We start from the raw sequence: 15,474 nt of genomic DNA on the forward strand, positions 1-15,474 counted from the left end.
GCAATTTTCATTGGAGTACTTAAGAATAGCTGTACATTGAATTTCCTTTGAAAATTCTGCCAAATTGGCAAATTTAAATTTCAAAAGATTTGCACATCTCTTCAGAATAGTTCATGCATGGTTAAGTCCCAGAGAAACTAATTAAGTGGAAATTGTATACCAAGATCATTTTTACAAGACTCATAGAATACTTCGAAAAGTTAGTATTTAAATATGAAAAATGGATGAAGAGATGTCATATAGTCATATGATGTCGTAATGATTTATTTGTCATTAGAATGAACAATGTTTTTGTTTAATTAATTCATCTTCCACCAATAATAACAGCGCATGAGGATCAGGAGAACCAATCATCGAGCCTAGGATTACAGGATACAACATAGCTACAATTTGGCATCAGTCTAAAGCAAAGAGCTTGCTAAATAGCCAGTTATTTACTCTGAACAGAAGACACATGGATGAAGCCCCAGACTCCCCTTCCTTGATTGGATGGCTAAACTATCACTCAAGACAGTGACGGCCCAGCACACCCCAGCATCCGGCTGAGCTATCAATCTGTCAATCACCATACTAACAGTTCAGCATGCCCCAGTCCTAGATTGAACTGCAGAACTGTCATTCACTCCTTCCAGACACAATGACAGGGCCCCATTAGAGCACTTGCTTTGGGACCTATGACATTTAAGTTACGCCACTGCCTTCCTGCATATTGTAATAAATGGAGCATGCCACAGCTTCTATATGAAGTCCAAAAGCAAACTCTATAAAATTGAAGACTAGCCAAGCTATAGAAAATGCCTCTTGGATCACTATTGAAGCCTAATTATGTACCTGTACAAAATCCGATCATATCTTTCACTAGAAAAGATGAGGAACATTTTGTCGTAAATGTTTCTAGAATTTTTTTGTCAATTTAAAGTTCAGGTGTCTCTGACACAAGAGGAATCTATGCTTCAATGAAATAAAGATTCATAACTCTTCTGCTACACGACTTCAATCACCATAAGAATAAGGGCCCATTCAGATAAGCGTATAATATGGAGGTGTGATGTCTGAGTCAAAATCAGTTAATGAAAGTTTGTATGTGTGAAAAACATCCCAGCATGCATTATTCTCTTATGAGTTTTGGACTCGCCCATTCAAGCCTATGGGAGTGTAAGAAAAAATCAAATTCCATATCGATGATCTTTATAGCATTGAATTTTTATAGATACATTGGCATTATTGACCTAGGAAATTATTTCAAAATGTACATTTTAAAATGTTGATATGTAAAATCTAATGCCACACGGATGGCACAGGGATCTAAAGAATGGAAACACTGATGACAATATGAATGAAAACTGTCCAAGTTTTCTGGATAAAATGCAAACAGCCAGAAGTCTCCTAACGCCCCATGATTTCTTAGGTGATCAAGTTTCAATACAATCAACCCCGTTCCGACATTGGGCATAATAGTACGCCCATGTCGGAATCCCCCCCCTTTGATGTGGGCTCCGGTACTGAGCCCACATCTTTCACGACACGTCAGCTGTTTTGAACAGCCAACATGTGCCTCTAACCGCCACGGGTGGAATCGTGATCCACCTGCAGCTGTCAACTTGTTAAATGCCGCTGTAAATCTCTGACAGCAGATTTAACTCGCGCTTCTGGCTAGCATGCTGGAAATCCCACTCATCGGTGACCCCGTAACGTGATCGCTGGACACCGATGGGTTGACATGAGAACCAGAGATCTCCAGCAGACCTCTTTGGTTGTTATAGCCGGATTGCTATGAGCGCCGCCCGGTGCTCAGCACTCATAGCAAGTGAGCATTTCTACTACATACAGGCGATCTGATCATTGCCTGCATGTAGCAGAGCCGATCTGACAACTTCAGCTTCTAGTTTCCCATGGATACTACTGAAACATGCAAAAAACTAAAAAAAAATGTTTTTAAAAATGTTAAAAAAATGAAACAAAATATAATCATGGACCCGGAGAAGCACAAAGAAGGTGCGAAACGGCCGTAGTCTGTCAGGTCTCTAGTCTCACCTGTAGTGTTGAGCGATACCTTCTGATATGCAAAGGTATCGGTATCGGATTGGATCGGCCGATACCGGCAAAATATCGGATCTCGCCGATACCGATACCCGATACCAATGCATATCTATGGGACACAAAATATCGGAATGGTTCCCAGGGTCTGAAGGAGAGGAAACTCTCCTTCAGGCCCTGGGATCCATATTCATGTATAAAATAAAGAATAAAAATAACAAATATTGATATACTCACCCCTCCGGCGGCCCCTGCTCTTAGCGGTGCCTCCGTTCCTAAGAATGCCGAGTTAAGGACCTTCGATGACGTCGTGGCTTGTGATTGGTCACGTGACCGCTCATGTGACCGCTCACGCGACCAATCACAAGCCGCGACGTCATTGCAGGTCCTTCACTCGCTCATTCTTAGGAACGGAGGCTGCCGGTTGCAGCGGTTACAACCAGGGCGCGTCAGAGGGTGAGTATATCCCTATTTTTTATTCTTTATTTTAGACATGAATATGGATCCCAGGGCCTGAAGGAGAGTTTCCTCTCCTCCAGACCCTGGGAACCATACACTGGGAACTTCCGATTCCGATTTCCGATATCACAAAAATATCGGAACTCGGTATCGGAATTCTGATACCGCAAATATTGGCTGATACCCAATACTTGCGGTATCGGAATGCTCAACACTACTCACCTGTTAATCTCCCATGCCACCTGCACAACCGCACCTAACGATGAAATCCATGTAATGGAATAAAGAAATATATAATCAAGGATCGGGTGAGTGCTGCAATTCCTCTTGTTTTTTCTGTCTGTTTATATTAAAAGTAGGCTGCTATAATATTTTACCATATCAACTCCAAAAATGTTGGATCTTACAATATTTTTGAAGATGAATATACACTTCAATGAATTTGCTTACGCTTCAAAGGTATAGCATTAATAAAAGACACCATCTCAGATCAATAGACGCAACATTTCTTTACTTGATGTACTGTATAGACTATTATGGAGGACCATATCTTGATGCAGAAAATTGTAAGTTGGCACCCAACTTGACATGTTCAATTCTTGTGTTAAGCATCAAATTACCGGATTGTCGCATCAAGATATTTTTTGGTGTAGTATAGTGTATGTTAACACATTATGATAAGGTTAAAAATGCTATATCTGTGTAATAGAAAATGTGTTTTGTATATTACAATCTACTTAAGCAAATTATGTAGACTCTCTATAAATTTTCCAAGCAAATACAACACGTAAGATCATAGAAGTCTTAAGTAATTATTATATCCTGTCTAAAACCTATGCATACATACTCTTGACATGCAGACCTAATTAAATTGCTTCAATTTAGACCTCCCTCTCTTTGTGAGCTGCAATGAATATGACGGCCTTATAGTCAAGAAGGTCACTGACTGCTGTTCTCTGCTTAACCTTACAATAGTCAACCACAAAACCTGCTTCAACCAGAGCTTTCCTAGCAAATTCCTCATCATAATTAAGATAATGTAACTTTTCTTTCCCGATCATGAAATAGGTTGTGCCTAAGTCCCCAACTAATATAATGTGTCCTCCAAGTTTTAGCAACCCTGAGACCTTTTTGAGATATCTGATGTATTCATCTTGATCTTTGCTAATAGCATCTATAAACCAAGCACTGATGATACAATCAGCTGGAGGTAAGACGATTGGATCCATCATATTTTCTTTTGCCAGGTTACACTTCATAACATGTTGAATTGCCAATCTCATTTTTTTTTCTTTTTCCTCTAACTTGTCACTAAAAGAGATGAGAAAAATGAAGAAAGTGATTATCCCACAGTCACACTCAAAAGAGCAAAAGAAAAGTTCAGTTCTGAATTTGTGGCTTTTAGTATGGGAAGGAAGACTTAAACTCAGCAAAAGTTGCTTTTTAAGTATTAGTCAGTCTTACTCGTTAAAGTGAAAAAAAGAACTTGTTCCAGCTCCATATCTGTAAAATTCAGGCTTGAAACTTTATTTTGCCAATTTAAAAGCAGTGGAAATATGCTCTCCAGAAGCACAGCGGGACAAGAGCGACGAGTTTCGATCACTAAAGATCTTTATCAAAGCTATATACAAATAGTTCAATGCACAATATATAGATCCCACAGACCAATGAGAAACAATTAGATAGTCACATGATTAACTAAAGATCCTTCAGATGTAAAAGAATCATAGTAAATGGCATGATAGCAAGAAAAAATAAAAAAATACAATTATTTGCAAATATACAAGACTACAGACCTCCACATGAAAAACAGGAGAAAAGACAATAAAAAACAACAAATATATTAGAATTAAAAGCATGCTAGACAGGGAGGGGGCTCCCTGCATGCTTCCCTGAGCCCCCCGGAGCAACGCGATATGATCGCGTTGCTCCGAGCGTCTCTTACCTCCTATCCATGCAGGCCCCGGATCCAAAATGGCCGCGGGGATTACTTCCGGGTCCAGAGCAGGCGCTGGTAAGCCTGCAGCGCTGTAAGTCAGATCGCTGATCTGACAGAGTGCTGTGCAAACAGTCAGATCAGCGATCTGTGATGTCCCCCCTGGGACAAAGTAAAAAAGTTAAAAAAAAAAATTCCACATGTGTAAAAAAAAAAAAAAATCCTAAATAAAGAAAAAAAAATATTATTCCCATAAATACATTTCTTTATCTAAATAAATAAAAAAAACTAAACAATAAAAGTACACATATTTAGTATCGCCGCGTCCGTAACGACCCAACCTATGAAACTGTCCCACTAGTTAACCCCTTCAGTGAACACCGTAAGAAAAGAAAAAAAAAACGAGGCAAAAAACGCTTTACAGATATGGAGCTGGAACAAGTTCTTTTTTTTCCCTTTCTCCTGTGACTACATTGATCAGTGTGGAGTTCCTTGCACCTGCGGTGGTTACTCGGTGAGCTGGCTTTACTTACTATAGTTGTGCCCTACATTTTTGATTGCCGTTGCTTTCTTGTTTTTGCTCCCAGTTTATATGCTACATCTTGATGTTTTATTTTAAAACACAGCACACGGGATAAAAATCCCCTTCCTCCTTTTTTTTTTTATATTTTTTCATTATGGCTATGAATTTATCCAGAGACAGATCTCAAAAGGCTGCACATGTCTTATCTAATGAAACAGATGATTCCAATGCTATGCCTAATTTATATGAAGGTTTAAATAATTTGGAAAACCTTTTGCTGCAAGAGATTAAAGTGTGGTGGGATCAAACCACTTTAAATAACTATATATCTAAAGACATGGTCCCTAGAGGACTACGTATTAAAAAGTTACCCACCACTGTTTATTCAACTGAATTTGTGGATGAGTGGAACAACATTCTGAGCAATTGCTCTTTGAATCTCATGAGACTGATTGTTAAATATGAAGATGTGAAATTACAAGAAGTTCAAAAACAAATGGAGGATGTAAATTCGTCTTTAGTCCAATTTAAAACATTGGCGCAATTTGATTCTCTCGTCACCAAAATGCATGAAAATGTCAGTGCATTGGAAGAGGATATTATGGAGAGAAAAAAGAGAAAATTCATTCGAGATTTGAATGACTATTCCACTAAAAAAGTTTATGAGTGGGGTCAATGGGAGAACGGCAATAGGACCCCAAGGTCCATTCTAAAAAGTAGCCAGGCGAACCGCAGACAAATAACAACCAAACCGCATGTCAATTTCAATTCATCTGATCCAGACTCATCGGATGTTAACCGCAGTATGTCTGATGTTTCTCCTGGCGAAACTGTCTCCGTTGGAAAGAAAAAGTTTTTTCGTCATTCAAAAAACGTAAGAGGCGCGGCGGCAGAAAACATCGCAGAAGGATCTGGAATCATGACTCGTCGCAGGAAGCGCCTCTTCAAATAAACACCACTGCTAATGATAATGTATTGAATCTGTCCTCGAGAGTTCTGACACAGGAACAACTTGGAAGTCCTGTCTTTGGGTCTCAATTTTGTGCCCAATCAGAGATTTGGTTTGTTCTCTACTATTTTAGACATAAATAAATTTGTCCGCAACTTAACTATCAAGAAGCATTTTTTGGACAATTCAGAGACTCAGGATCAGAATAGTGGTACATGCACAGGTATAATTCCCAATAATGAATTTTTGGGTATGGATTTTTTTGAACAGGTTTCATTGGTCACTTTACAATCGCTTAATGCAGAAGATAATTCTGATATTCCAACTATTGATCAATCGCACAGTTTTGTAACTAAAAATCCATATTTTTATCCCATCCAAACGAGATCGGAGTGCATGGACAGGTTCCAGGAAATGGTGGAGAGGGAATTAAGAATCCTGAGTAATGAGATAACATCTAATGACTATAAACCCAATAATAACAATTTTTCTCGTAAACAATGGAATATACTACAGGAATTAAAAGAGATGAAGGACATAGTAATAGAAATGTCTGATAAAAGAGGAATGGTGGTGGTCTTAAATTCCACAGATTACTGTCTTAAAATTATGGAATTACTTTCTGATACATCTATATATGAGAAACTCAAAACAAATCCTTCAATTCAATTTAAGGATCAGGTTGACAAAGTTATTGAGGAGGGATATAGTCTTGGCGTGCTTACAAAAAACAAGTTGAATATCTAGTGGTAAAAAATCCTGTTTGCCCGATCCTTCATGGACTTCCAAAAGTTCACAAAAACAATGCCATTCCTCCCATGAGGCCGATAGTATCTGGTATTGGCTCGGCTAATGAGCATTTATGCGAGTGGGTAGATTCACTTCTGCAGCCTCTTGTGTGCAGAATCCCTGGATACATCAGAGACTCTAAGGAGGTGTTGAAAGATTTTTTGGACAAAGTGAGGCTCTCTAATTATTCCTGGTTGTGCTGTGATGTTATTTGATTATACACATGCATTCCACATGATTTAGCTATGTGTGCCCTTCAGTTTCACCTAGACAAATTCAGTAATTATTCGGTGGATTTAAAAAACTTTATTTTACAGGCTACTTTTTTTCTAATGACGCACAATTTATTTTCTTTTGATAGTCAATTTTTTTTACAGAAATCTGGTGTGGCCATGGGTGCCAAATTCTCACCTTCTTTGGCTAACCTTGTAATGGTATTATGGGAATATGAATTTATATTTTCTGTATCCAATCCATTTCTTTCCTATTTAGTATGGTATGGCAGATACATCGATGATTTGCTCATAATTTGGGGTACCGATGTATCTGCCATACCAGAATTTATGAATTATCTCAACTCTAATCAGTACAATATTCGTTTTACTTATAGACAGGACTCTGGTCACATTCAATTTTTGGATTTAAATATAAGTGGTACAGCAGATCGATTAATTTCAACCAGTACATATCACAAATCATTAAGTGGCAACACTATTTTACATGCTAGCAGAGGCCATTTTAGACACACTATTCGGTCAGTTCCTGTGGGTGAATATATTAGAGTAAAACGTAACTGTAGTAATAATCTCGATCTAGAAAGAGAAATTGATTTGATATCCGGTAAACTAAAGCACCGTAATAATCCAGATTGGACTTTAAAAAGAGCAAGTAAAATTTTAAGTCATAAAAATCGTGAGGACCTTATTGCACGCAAAACAAAAATGGTATCTTCCAATTCGGAAAACAACATAGGCAACAAACCTTATGTATGCTTTCAGTTCAGTCCACAGTTTTATCAAATCAAGGGAATTGTTAATAAATTTCTTCCGGTTTTATATGAAGATGAGAATCTGGCCAAAATTTTGAAAGCTGATATCAATGTAGTAGCCAGAAAAGCCCCATCCATAGGTAACAAAATTTCGCCAAGTATGTTTTGTGCAGATAGACATAGAAATAAGACGTGGTTGGATTGCAGCATTTTTTTCAAATGCGGTTCGAAAAACTGCAAAACCTGCGCACATGCACTTATTACTAAAGTGTTTTATAACTATAACAACTCAGAAAGTTTCAACATCAAACAATATATTAATTGTAATACTAATTTTGTTGTTTATAAAATTAATTGCACTGCATGACATTTATCCTATGTCGGGTGTACATCGCGCACACTGAAGGTTCGCATTAGCGAACACCTATATGACATAGGTTACATTGGGGACTCAACTCGCACTGTTTCTGCAGCCTCTAAGCATTTCATTATGAAACATGCTCGCAGCACAAAATTTTTTCAAGTACACGGTATAGAACGTGTGAATAGACCCTTACGTGGTGGGGATGCCAGACGGATTCTTCACACACGTGAAGCCTTTTGGATCTATTATCTTAACACTTGATTTCCAACAGGTCTCAATAAACGTAATGAATTGATGTATCACTATTGATGTCATATGCACCTGTCTAGCATGCTTTTAATTCTATTATATTTGTTGCTTTTTATTGTCTTTTCTCCTGTTTTTCATGTGGAGGTCTTTTTTTCTTGCTATTATGCCATTTACTATGATTCTTTTACATCTGAAGGACCTTTGGTTAATCATGTGACTATCTAATTGCTTCTCATTGGTCTGTGGGATCTATATATTGTACATTGAACTATTTGTATATAGCTTTGATAAAGATCTTTAGTGATCGAAACGCATCGCTCTTGTCCCGCTGTGCTTCTGGAGAGCACATTTCCACTGCTTTTAAATTGGCAAAATAAAGTTTCAAGCCTGAATTTTACAGATATGGAGCTGGAACAAGTTCTTTTTTTTTCCCTTTCTCCTGTGACTACGTTCATCAGCGTGGAGTTCCTTGCACCTGCGGTGGTTACTCGGTGAGCTGGCTTTACTTACTATAGTTGTGTCTTACTCATTAAAGTGTCAGACATTGACTTATTGGGTAGATACTTCTCCTAGGTGGCACAAGATAGAATTAAAGAAAACTGTGATTAAGCTAATTTGCATATATTTTCCCATGGAGCATGGCCTGTACATCTCCAAACACAATTGGTCTTAAGAGAGACATTACTTCCCAGAAGCTTCATTCACTAATCTACCCAAATCCTGCTCAACACTGAAGGGACAAAAAACCTAAAACCATTATCCATAGGTCTATTCTCAGCCATTTGGCTAAGACTAGTGTTGAGCATTCCGATACCGCAAGTATCGGGTATCGGCCGATATTTGCTGTATCGGAATTCTGATACCGAGATCCGATACTTTTGTGGTATCGGGAATCGGAATCGGAAGTTCCCAGTGTATGGTTCCCAGGGTCTGAAGGAGAGGAAACTCTCCTTCAGGCCCTGGGATCCATATCCATGTAAAAAATAAAGAATTAAAATAAAAAATAGGGATATACTCACCCTCTGACACTCCCTGGTAGTAACCGGCAGCCTGCTTTGCTTAAAATGAGCGCATTCAGCACCTTCCATGACGTCACGGCTTCTGATTGGTCGCGTGCCGCTCATGTGACCGCCACGCGACCAATCACAAGCCGTGACGTCATTCTCAGGTCCTAAATTCCTACTTCTAGGCCCTAAACGCGCTCATTTTAAGCAAAGAAGGCTGCCGGTTAACAGCGGTGAGGTGCAGGGGCCTCCGGAGAGGTGAGTATATCAATATTTTTTATTTTAATTCTTTATTTTACACATTAATATGGATCCCAGGGCCTGAAGGAGAGTTTCCTCTCCTTCAGACCCTGGGAACCATCAGGATACCTTCCGATACTTGGTGTCCCATTGACTTGTATTGGTATCAGGTATCGGTATCGGCGATATCCGATACTTTTCGGGTATCGGCCGATACTATCCGATACCGATACTTTCAAGTATCGGACGGTATCGCTCAACACTAGCTAAGACCAAGTGTAGTATCTGCTCTTAATTGTGGTTTGTGGCGAGCTGATAATCATGGAAGTATACATATGCACATGGAGAGCTAGGTATATGCAGAATGACTGAATTAGTCTTTGACTCTTAGTCAACTTTGGGATTCAGCTCTCTTCCTTTCCCCTGATCTCTCCCTCTCCTCAATATCTGCCTCTCTGACCTTACCCAGTGCCTACGAACTGCAGTACTTTACGCTGCCCTCAACAGGGCAGTTAAAGTATGCCTGAGCAGGAGCTGCAGCAGGAAGCAAAGAAGAGGACATCATCGTATGAAGATGGGAGGCACCGGACCCGGACCGCGATGCCCATCAGATCGGACCGCCCCTGGGTGAGTATAATGTAACTTGTTTTTTTTTATCTTTCAGGTTACATCGGGGGCTTATCTACAGCATTACAGAATGTTGTAGATAAGCCCCTGATGGCGGTGGCTTTAGCTTATAGGCGAAAAATTGGGGTGACATATTCTCTTTAAACAGCTAGATAGATGGAAAAAATATAGTAGTAACAGTACGGGCACATTGACAATAGATTTGAGCAATATTTGGACAAATAATCTACCTTTCTTCATCAATATCTGCATATAGTTTAGCGGCATGGCCCCAGCTAAATGCTCCTGTACGTGAATCCACCCATCTTTTCAGCTCCATGATGCATCTGTCACTGGTCTTCAGCACTAAGATGTACTTGAAATAATCACAGGCTGCATATAAATGATGAACCAAGGAGCCAAGACTGAGGTCAATCACAATGTCTCCTTTAATATGACCTGTCAGATAAAATGAGTTGAATATTGCAAATCATATACTGTATATAAAACCCTCACAGATGTAGGTAAATAAAGACTGTGACTCCCAGCAAAACCTGTGAGCATAGGTTTTCTAATACCCAAATCTAGGAGAAGAGCACAATATTTATCATGTTGGTTTAATAACAATGCTTTCTCTTCTTTGTTTACACTGAATTCTGTCTAATGCTGGCAGTTATGAATCAGTTTTAAATGTATCTTATGTGACATAGCTTCATATTACAATGTTTTCAGCATTTTCTATGATATGTAGCTTTACAATGCAGAGTTTCAGTGTATCCCTTGTATGGCAGCGTCCCTCTGCAGTCTCTGTATAGCCTATATATTAATGCTTTCGCCTCCTGCTTGTGATAATCTGCAACCTGTCAGCTCTTTCAAGCATGAGGTAAGGGACAGAAATGTGTAGCTGCAAATCATGGAATGTATTAGATATTCAGCCAACTTTATTTGTAGACACTGAGTGATAGGGGATAGGAAAGCTTTGTATCTCATTGTACCAGCTATGTCACTCCTCTCTTATTCAAGGGAAAATGATAATTTTTATCTCCATGAAGGAAGCTACAGGGAAACAGGGAAAGTAGAGCTGAATGGGGTGAGAAAAGGCCTTAGCTCCATATCCAGCTTGATAAGTAATGCAAATGTAACTGAACTGAAAAAAATTACACAAATAGAATGGTACTAGTTATTTAGCATTGTATTTGCAAAAATATGCTAGTGCAGTTTTAATTAAATCCTAACCTGATGATTTTCTGTTTCAGCAGTTTTGATTTTTCTACCCGTTCTGCCAAGAGCAAAAAACGTATTTATTTTTCGATCTATATACCATATGTGGACATGATTTGTGGAATGTTTATTTTTGAATAACATCATTAATTTTACCATTCAAAGTGATGGAAAAGGTAAAAAAAATTCCAAGCGCAGTACAAGTTCCAAGTGCAATTGTTTTTTAAATTGTGTTTTTATGGTGTTCACTCTATGGTAAATATGATTTGGCAGTATTACTCTCAATGTCAGTACAAATATGGCAATACCAATATTGTGCAGTTTTTTTTATTGTTATCTAAGTGGTGATAAACATTTGAAAATTCACAATTAAAAATGTTGCCTTTGTCGCCATTTTCCTAGACTTATATCACTTTAATTTTTACATCAAAGGAGCTGTGGGAGGGCTTGTTTTTGCAAGACATGGTCATGTTTTTATCTACACTATTTTGAAATACATCCTATAATGATGCTAGTCATTACTCATGGAGGCAGAGAACTCAAACGTTCAGTGGTCAGTACCAAGAGAGCACATAGATAACCAAGGGAAAAGACATAAGCGTAAGTCAGGTCACAGTCTAAGGGTCAAAATTTCAGGAGATAGTGGATTAAAGCAAAAGTACAAGAGAAAGAGATATATAGAGATATTTCTTGAATATTGGAGGATTTTTCCTCTTTTTGTGGTTTTCATGTTAGAGTAGGACTGGCAAACGTAAGGACCCTTGACGCGGGTTGCCAGCTTACATATTATGGCCAGAATATCAACCAATACCTTACATATATTGATATGTTTTTTTGCACGTTGTATTTTTTTCAGGGTGCAGTTGGGCCCAAATGGTTCTGTACACTGTGGCCTCTGTTCACACAGGATGCATTATAGTTAGCACTGGGCAGCCCACCATAGGGCGTCATTAATAGGCTGAGAACCAGATGCTCTGCATTCCTTTTGTGAACCCACCACAAACAGAGTATATATTTTTGTGCATTGGTGTGCCACAGGGCCAATCCCTGATTGAAGGCTGGCTGTTTCATTTGGTATTGCACCTGTGCAGTTGCCATTTTACTTGGGTCCGCTGCACCCTGTCAGTGCAATTGTATTGAGGCCCATTTAGACAGGTAAGCATCTCTGCCTGTTTTTGGTTTGCTTTCTTACCTATTGGAAGTAGCAATCCTAACAGTCAAAGATTTCTGTAGGGAGACTTTAGCTGTCGCTCTATCTATAATGGGAGCTCTGGGTGCCTGTGCTATTGGGGGGGGGGGTGGAAACTAGATGTTACAGGGTTTGGGATTGTGGCTCACGAACATCTCTCAAAGCTGAATTTGTCTCTCAAGAAAGGTGGGTGATTACTGCTCTATGATATTCAACCATCAAGGCTTTGATCTACTTTGCTCTACTTTCAGTTGCAATGATAACAAAAGCATGTCTGTTCCCTCAGATCACTCACACACCCCAAAAAGACTTTTTCACAAATGTTTAAAATTAATTTAGTTGCCAAGAGAGGATTTTCAGGAGCAGCAAGGTGGTGGATGAGTTTAGGATATGCACAAGGTGATTTTAAAGATCCTGAAAGGATGAAACTTGTTCTCTAATCAAGGTATGAAAAAAAAGACGAAGCATAGAATAATACATACCTTCTGTGAAAATATTTTTACAATTTTCAATAGGAAATATCACAAAATCTTCCATGAAGGCCATGTCTGGTTTATCTGAAACATAATCATCCAGATGTTGTCTGGAATCAAAGCTGCATTCATGATAAAGCTTACAGGTGCAGGAATCCATCGTCAAATCTTGTGTCATAGACTGGATGACTCTCCGTAAACTCAAGGTCTTTATCTTATTACCAGAAATTAATTTGCAATTTAAGTAAAATAGAACTGTCTATCTCATGATGAATTATAATGTTCACAAGTCAGTCATGGGAATATGTTTTAATCAACTTATCAAAATCAACATGGTACAATATTGATCTTTCAGCTAGAAAGAAGAGCTTTATGGTGAAAGTAACCTTAGGAAATAAAGTAGGAACATGTTTATTTGTCAGCCTGCAATAACTTCTCAAAAACAGACTAGGACTTGTCCGCTTACAACTGGAATAAAATAAAAATATTATAAACTGTTTAGTGAACATTAAACCAACATATACAGGGTGGGCAATTAAAATGGATACACCAAAATAAAATGGGAATGGTTGGTGATATCAACTTTCTGTTTGTGGCACATTAGCATATGGGAGGGGGAAAACTTTTCAAGATGGGTGATGACCATGGCGGCCATTTTGAAGTTGGCCATTTTGGATCCAACTTTATTTTTTTCAATGGGAAGAGGGTCATGTAACACATCAAACTTATTGAGAATTTCACAAGAAAAACAATAGTGTGCTTCGTTTTAATGTAACTATTCTTTCATGAATTATTTACAAGTTTATGACCACTTATAAAATGTGTTCAAAGTGCTGCCCATTGTGTTGGATTGTCAATGCAACCTTCTTCTCCCATTCTTGACACACTGATAGCAACACCACAGAAGAAATGCTAGCACAGGCTTCCAGTATCTGCTGTTTCAGATGCTGCACATCTCATATCTTCACAGCAAAGAAGATGTGAAGCATGTGAAGATACGAGATGTGCAGCATCTGAAATAACGGATTAGATGCTGCACATGTGTATCTCACTCCCAACAGGTAAGACTTCCCTGTCCCCACCAGTAGAACAACTCTCCACATCCTCCTCCTTCTCTTCCTCCTCCTCCACCTCCTCCTCTTCAGCCCTTCCATGCTGAAGAAAGTGGGTAGTACTCCCTGTAGCACAGTCAATCACCTCCTGTTCCTCAGCCTCCTCATCATCATTATCACCCATTCTGTGCTGAGAAAATCAGATGAGGCTGGGTATTATCACTCTTTGTTCTTTCCTCTTCCATCTCCACCTGATCCACATTCAAAGCTTTCTCTTTAATTTTGAGCAGCAAGTATTTGAGTAGACACAGAAGCAGGATGGTTACGCTGATTATGGCATCATTGCCACTCACCATCATCTTGGATAATTCCTTAAAATTTTAGAGAAGCTCACAGATGTCAGACATCCAAGCCCACTCGCCAGTTGTTATGTGTGGAAGCGGACCAGAATACTAACAGGCATGTTATAGCTGGTAATAAACTACTGCTATCTGCTGCTCACAAACCCTTGCCAACTTTTGCAATGTGGAGTTCCAGCGTGTGGTCACATCGCATACCAGTTGGTGAGTTAACAGTTGTATGCACTGCTGCAACACTGAAACACCGTCAGCAGTTGTTGCTGACTTGCGGAAATGGCCGCACAAGTGGCATAACTGAGTAGGTTTTCAGAAAGTTGATGAACCACTCAGTTGGGCTGGCATGGTACATGTGCGAGGTTGCCAAGCTTCAGAGCTGCCACCAGGTTTCAGCCATAATCACACAAGACTATGCCTGATTGTAGTTTCAGCAGAGAAAGCCACAGATCTGTCTGGTCTGTCATACCTTTCAAAAACTGTGCACCAGTTTGCTGTTTATCACCTAAGCAAATTAGTTTCAGCAGAGACTGTTGCCACTTCACTGAACCAGTGATGCAGTGCTTCCAGTTTGTGAATGATTTGGATGAAAATTTGAAAATGGATAATGAGGAGGAGAAGGGGGTGCAGGCACTGATGTATGAGGTGAGGGAAACCTTGATAGAACTGGGTCCCACATCGATAGTACGTGTGCCATCCTAGGGTCAGTCCTGGTCCCAGACTCCGCTAGGTTCACCCAATGTGCCATAAAGAAAATGTAGCATCCCTGGCTATAAGCAGTTGTCCACATACTGGTGGTTAAGTGGACCCTCCCAGTAACTGCGTTGGTTAGGGCACATGTGATGTTATGGGACACAAGTTTGTGTAAAGCAGGGATGGCACAATAGGAGAAATAGAGGCTGCTGGGAAAAATCTCAGTGTGCACAAGGCTAAACAGCAAGATTTCCATGGCAAGCAGTCTAGAAATGTGGGGGTTTAGTGTTTGGGCCTGTCGGTGGGTGGATGGGTGGATGCGTATTTCTGATTGTGTTCCAAGGCCTGG

At 39.3% G+C, this 15,474-nt stretch overlaps 1 protein-coding gene across 1 annotated transcript; it reads right to left on the reverse strand.

Moving 5' to 3' along the window:
• Positions 1 to 248: 248 nt before the first annotated feature.
• Positions 249 to 13,222, reverse strand: LOC143764304 (nicotinamide N-methyltransferase-like). Its single transcript, XM_077249735.1, has 4 exons — positions 13,037 to 13,222; positions 10,396 to 10,603; positions 2,719 to 3,807; positions 249 to 2,034 (listed from the first exon to the last, which is right to left on the reverse strand). The coding sequence occupies exons 1-3, from the start codon at positions 13,203 to 13,205 to the stop codon at positions 3,378 to 3,380; spliced, it is 807 nt and encodes a 268-aa protein (XP_077105850.1). The 5' UTR covers positions 13,206 to 13,222; the 3' UTR covers positions 249 to 2,034; positions 2,719 to 3,377.
• Positions 13,223 to 15,474: the final 2,252 nt, after the last annotated feature.

The sequence above is a fragment of the Ranitomeya variabilis genome, chromosome 4 (assembly GCF_051348905.1).
Source record: "Ranitomeya variabilis isolate aRanVar5 chromosome 4, aRanVar5.hap1, whole genome shotgun sequence".
Classification (NCBI taxonomy): Eukaryota; Metazoa; Chordata; class Amphibia; order Anura; family Dendrobatidae; genus Ranitomeya; species Ranitomeya variabilis.

What these genes read in the sequence shown, in the direction of transcription:
- LOC143764304 (XM_077249735.1), bottom strand. Translation starts at nt 13,205, where the DNA reads ATGACACAAGATTTGACGATGGATTCCTGCACCTGTAAGCTTTATCAT. An exon ending in TAAAAATATTTTCACAGAAG is followed by an intron (nt 10,604 to 13,036) that starts GTATGTATTATT and finishes TTTATCTGACAG; the next exon opens with GTCATATTAAAGGAGACATT. An exon ending in GCAGATATTGATGAAGAAAG is followed by an intron (nt 3,808 to 10,395) that starts GTAGATTATTTG and finishes CATCTCTTTTAG; the next exon opens with TGACAAGTTAGAGGAAAAAG.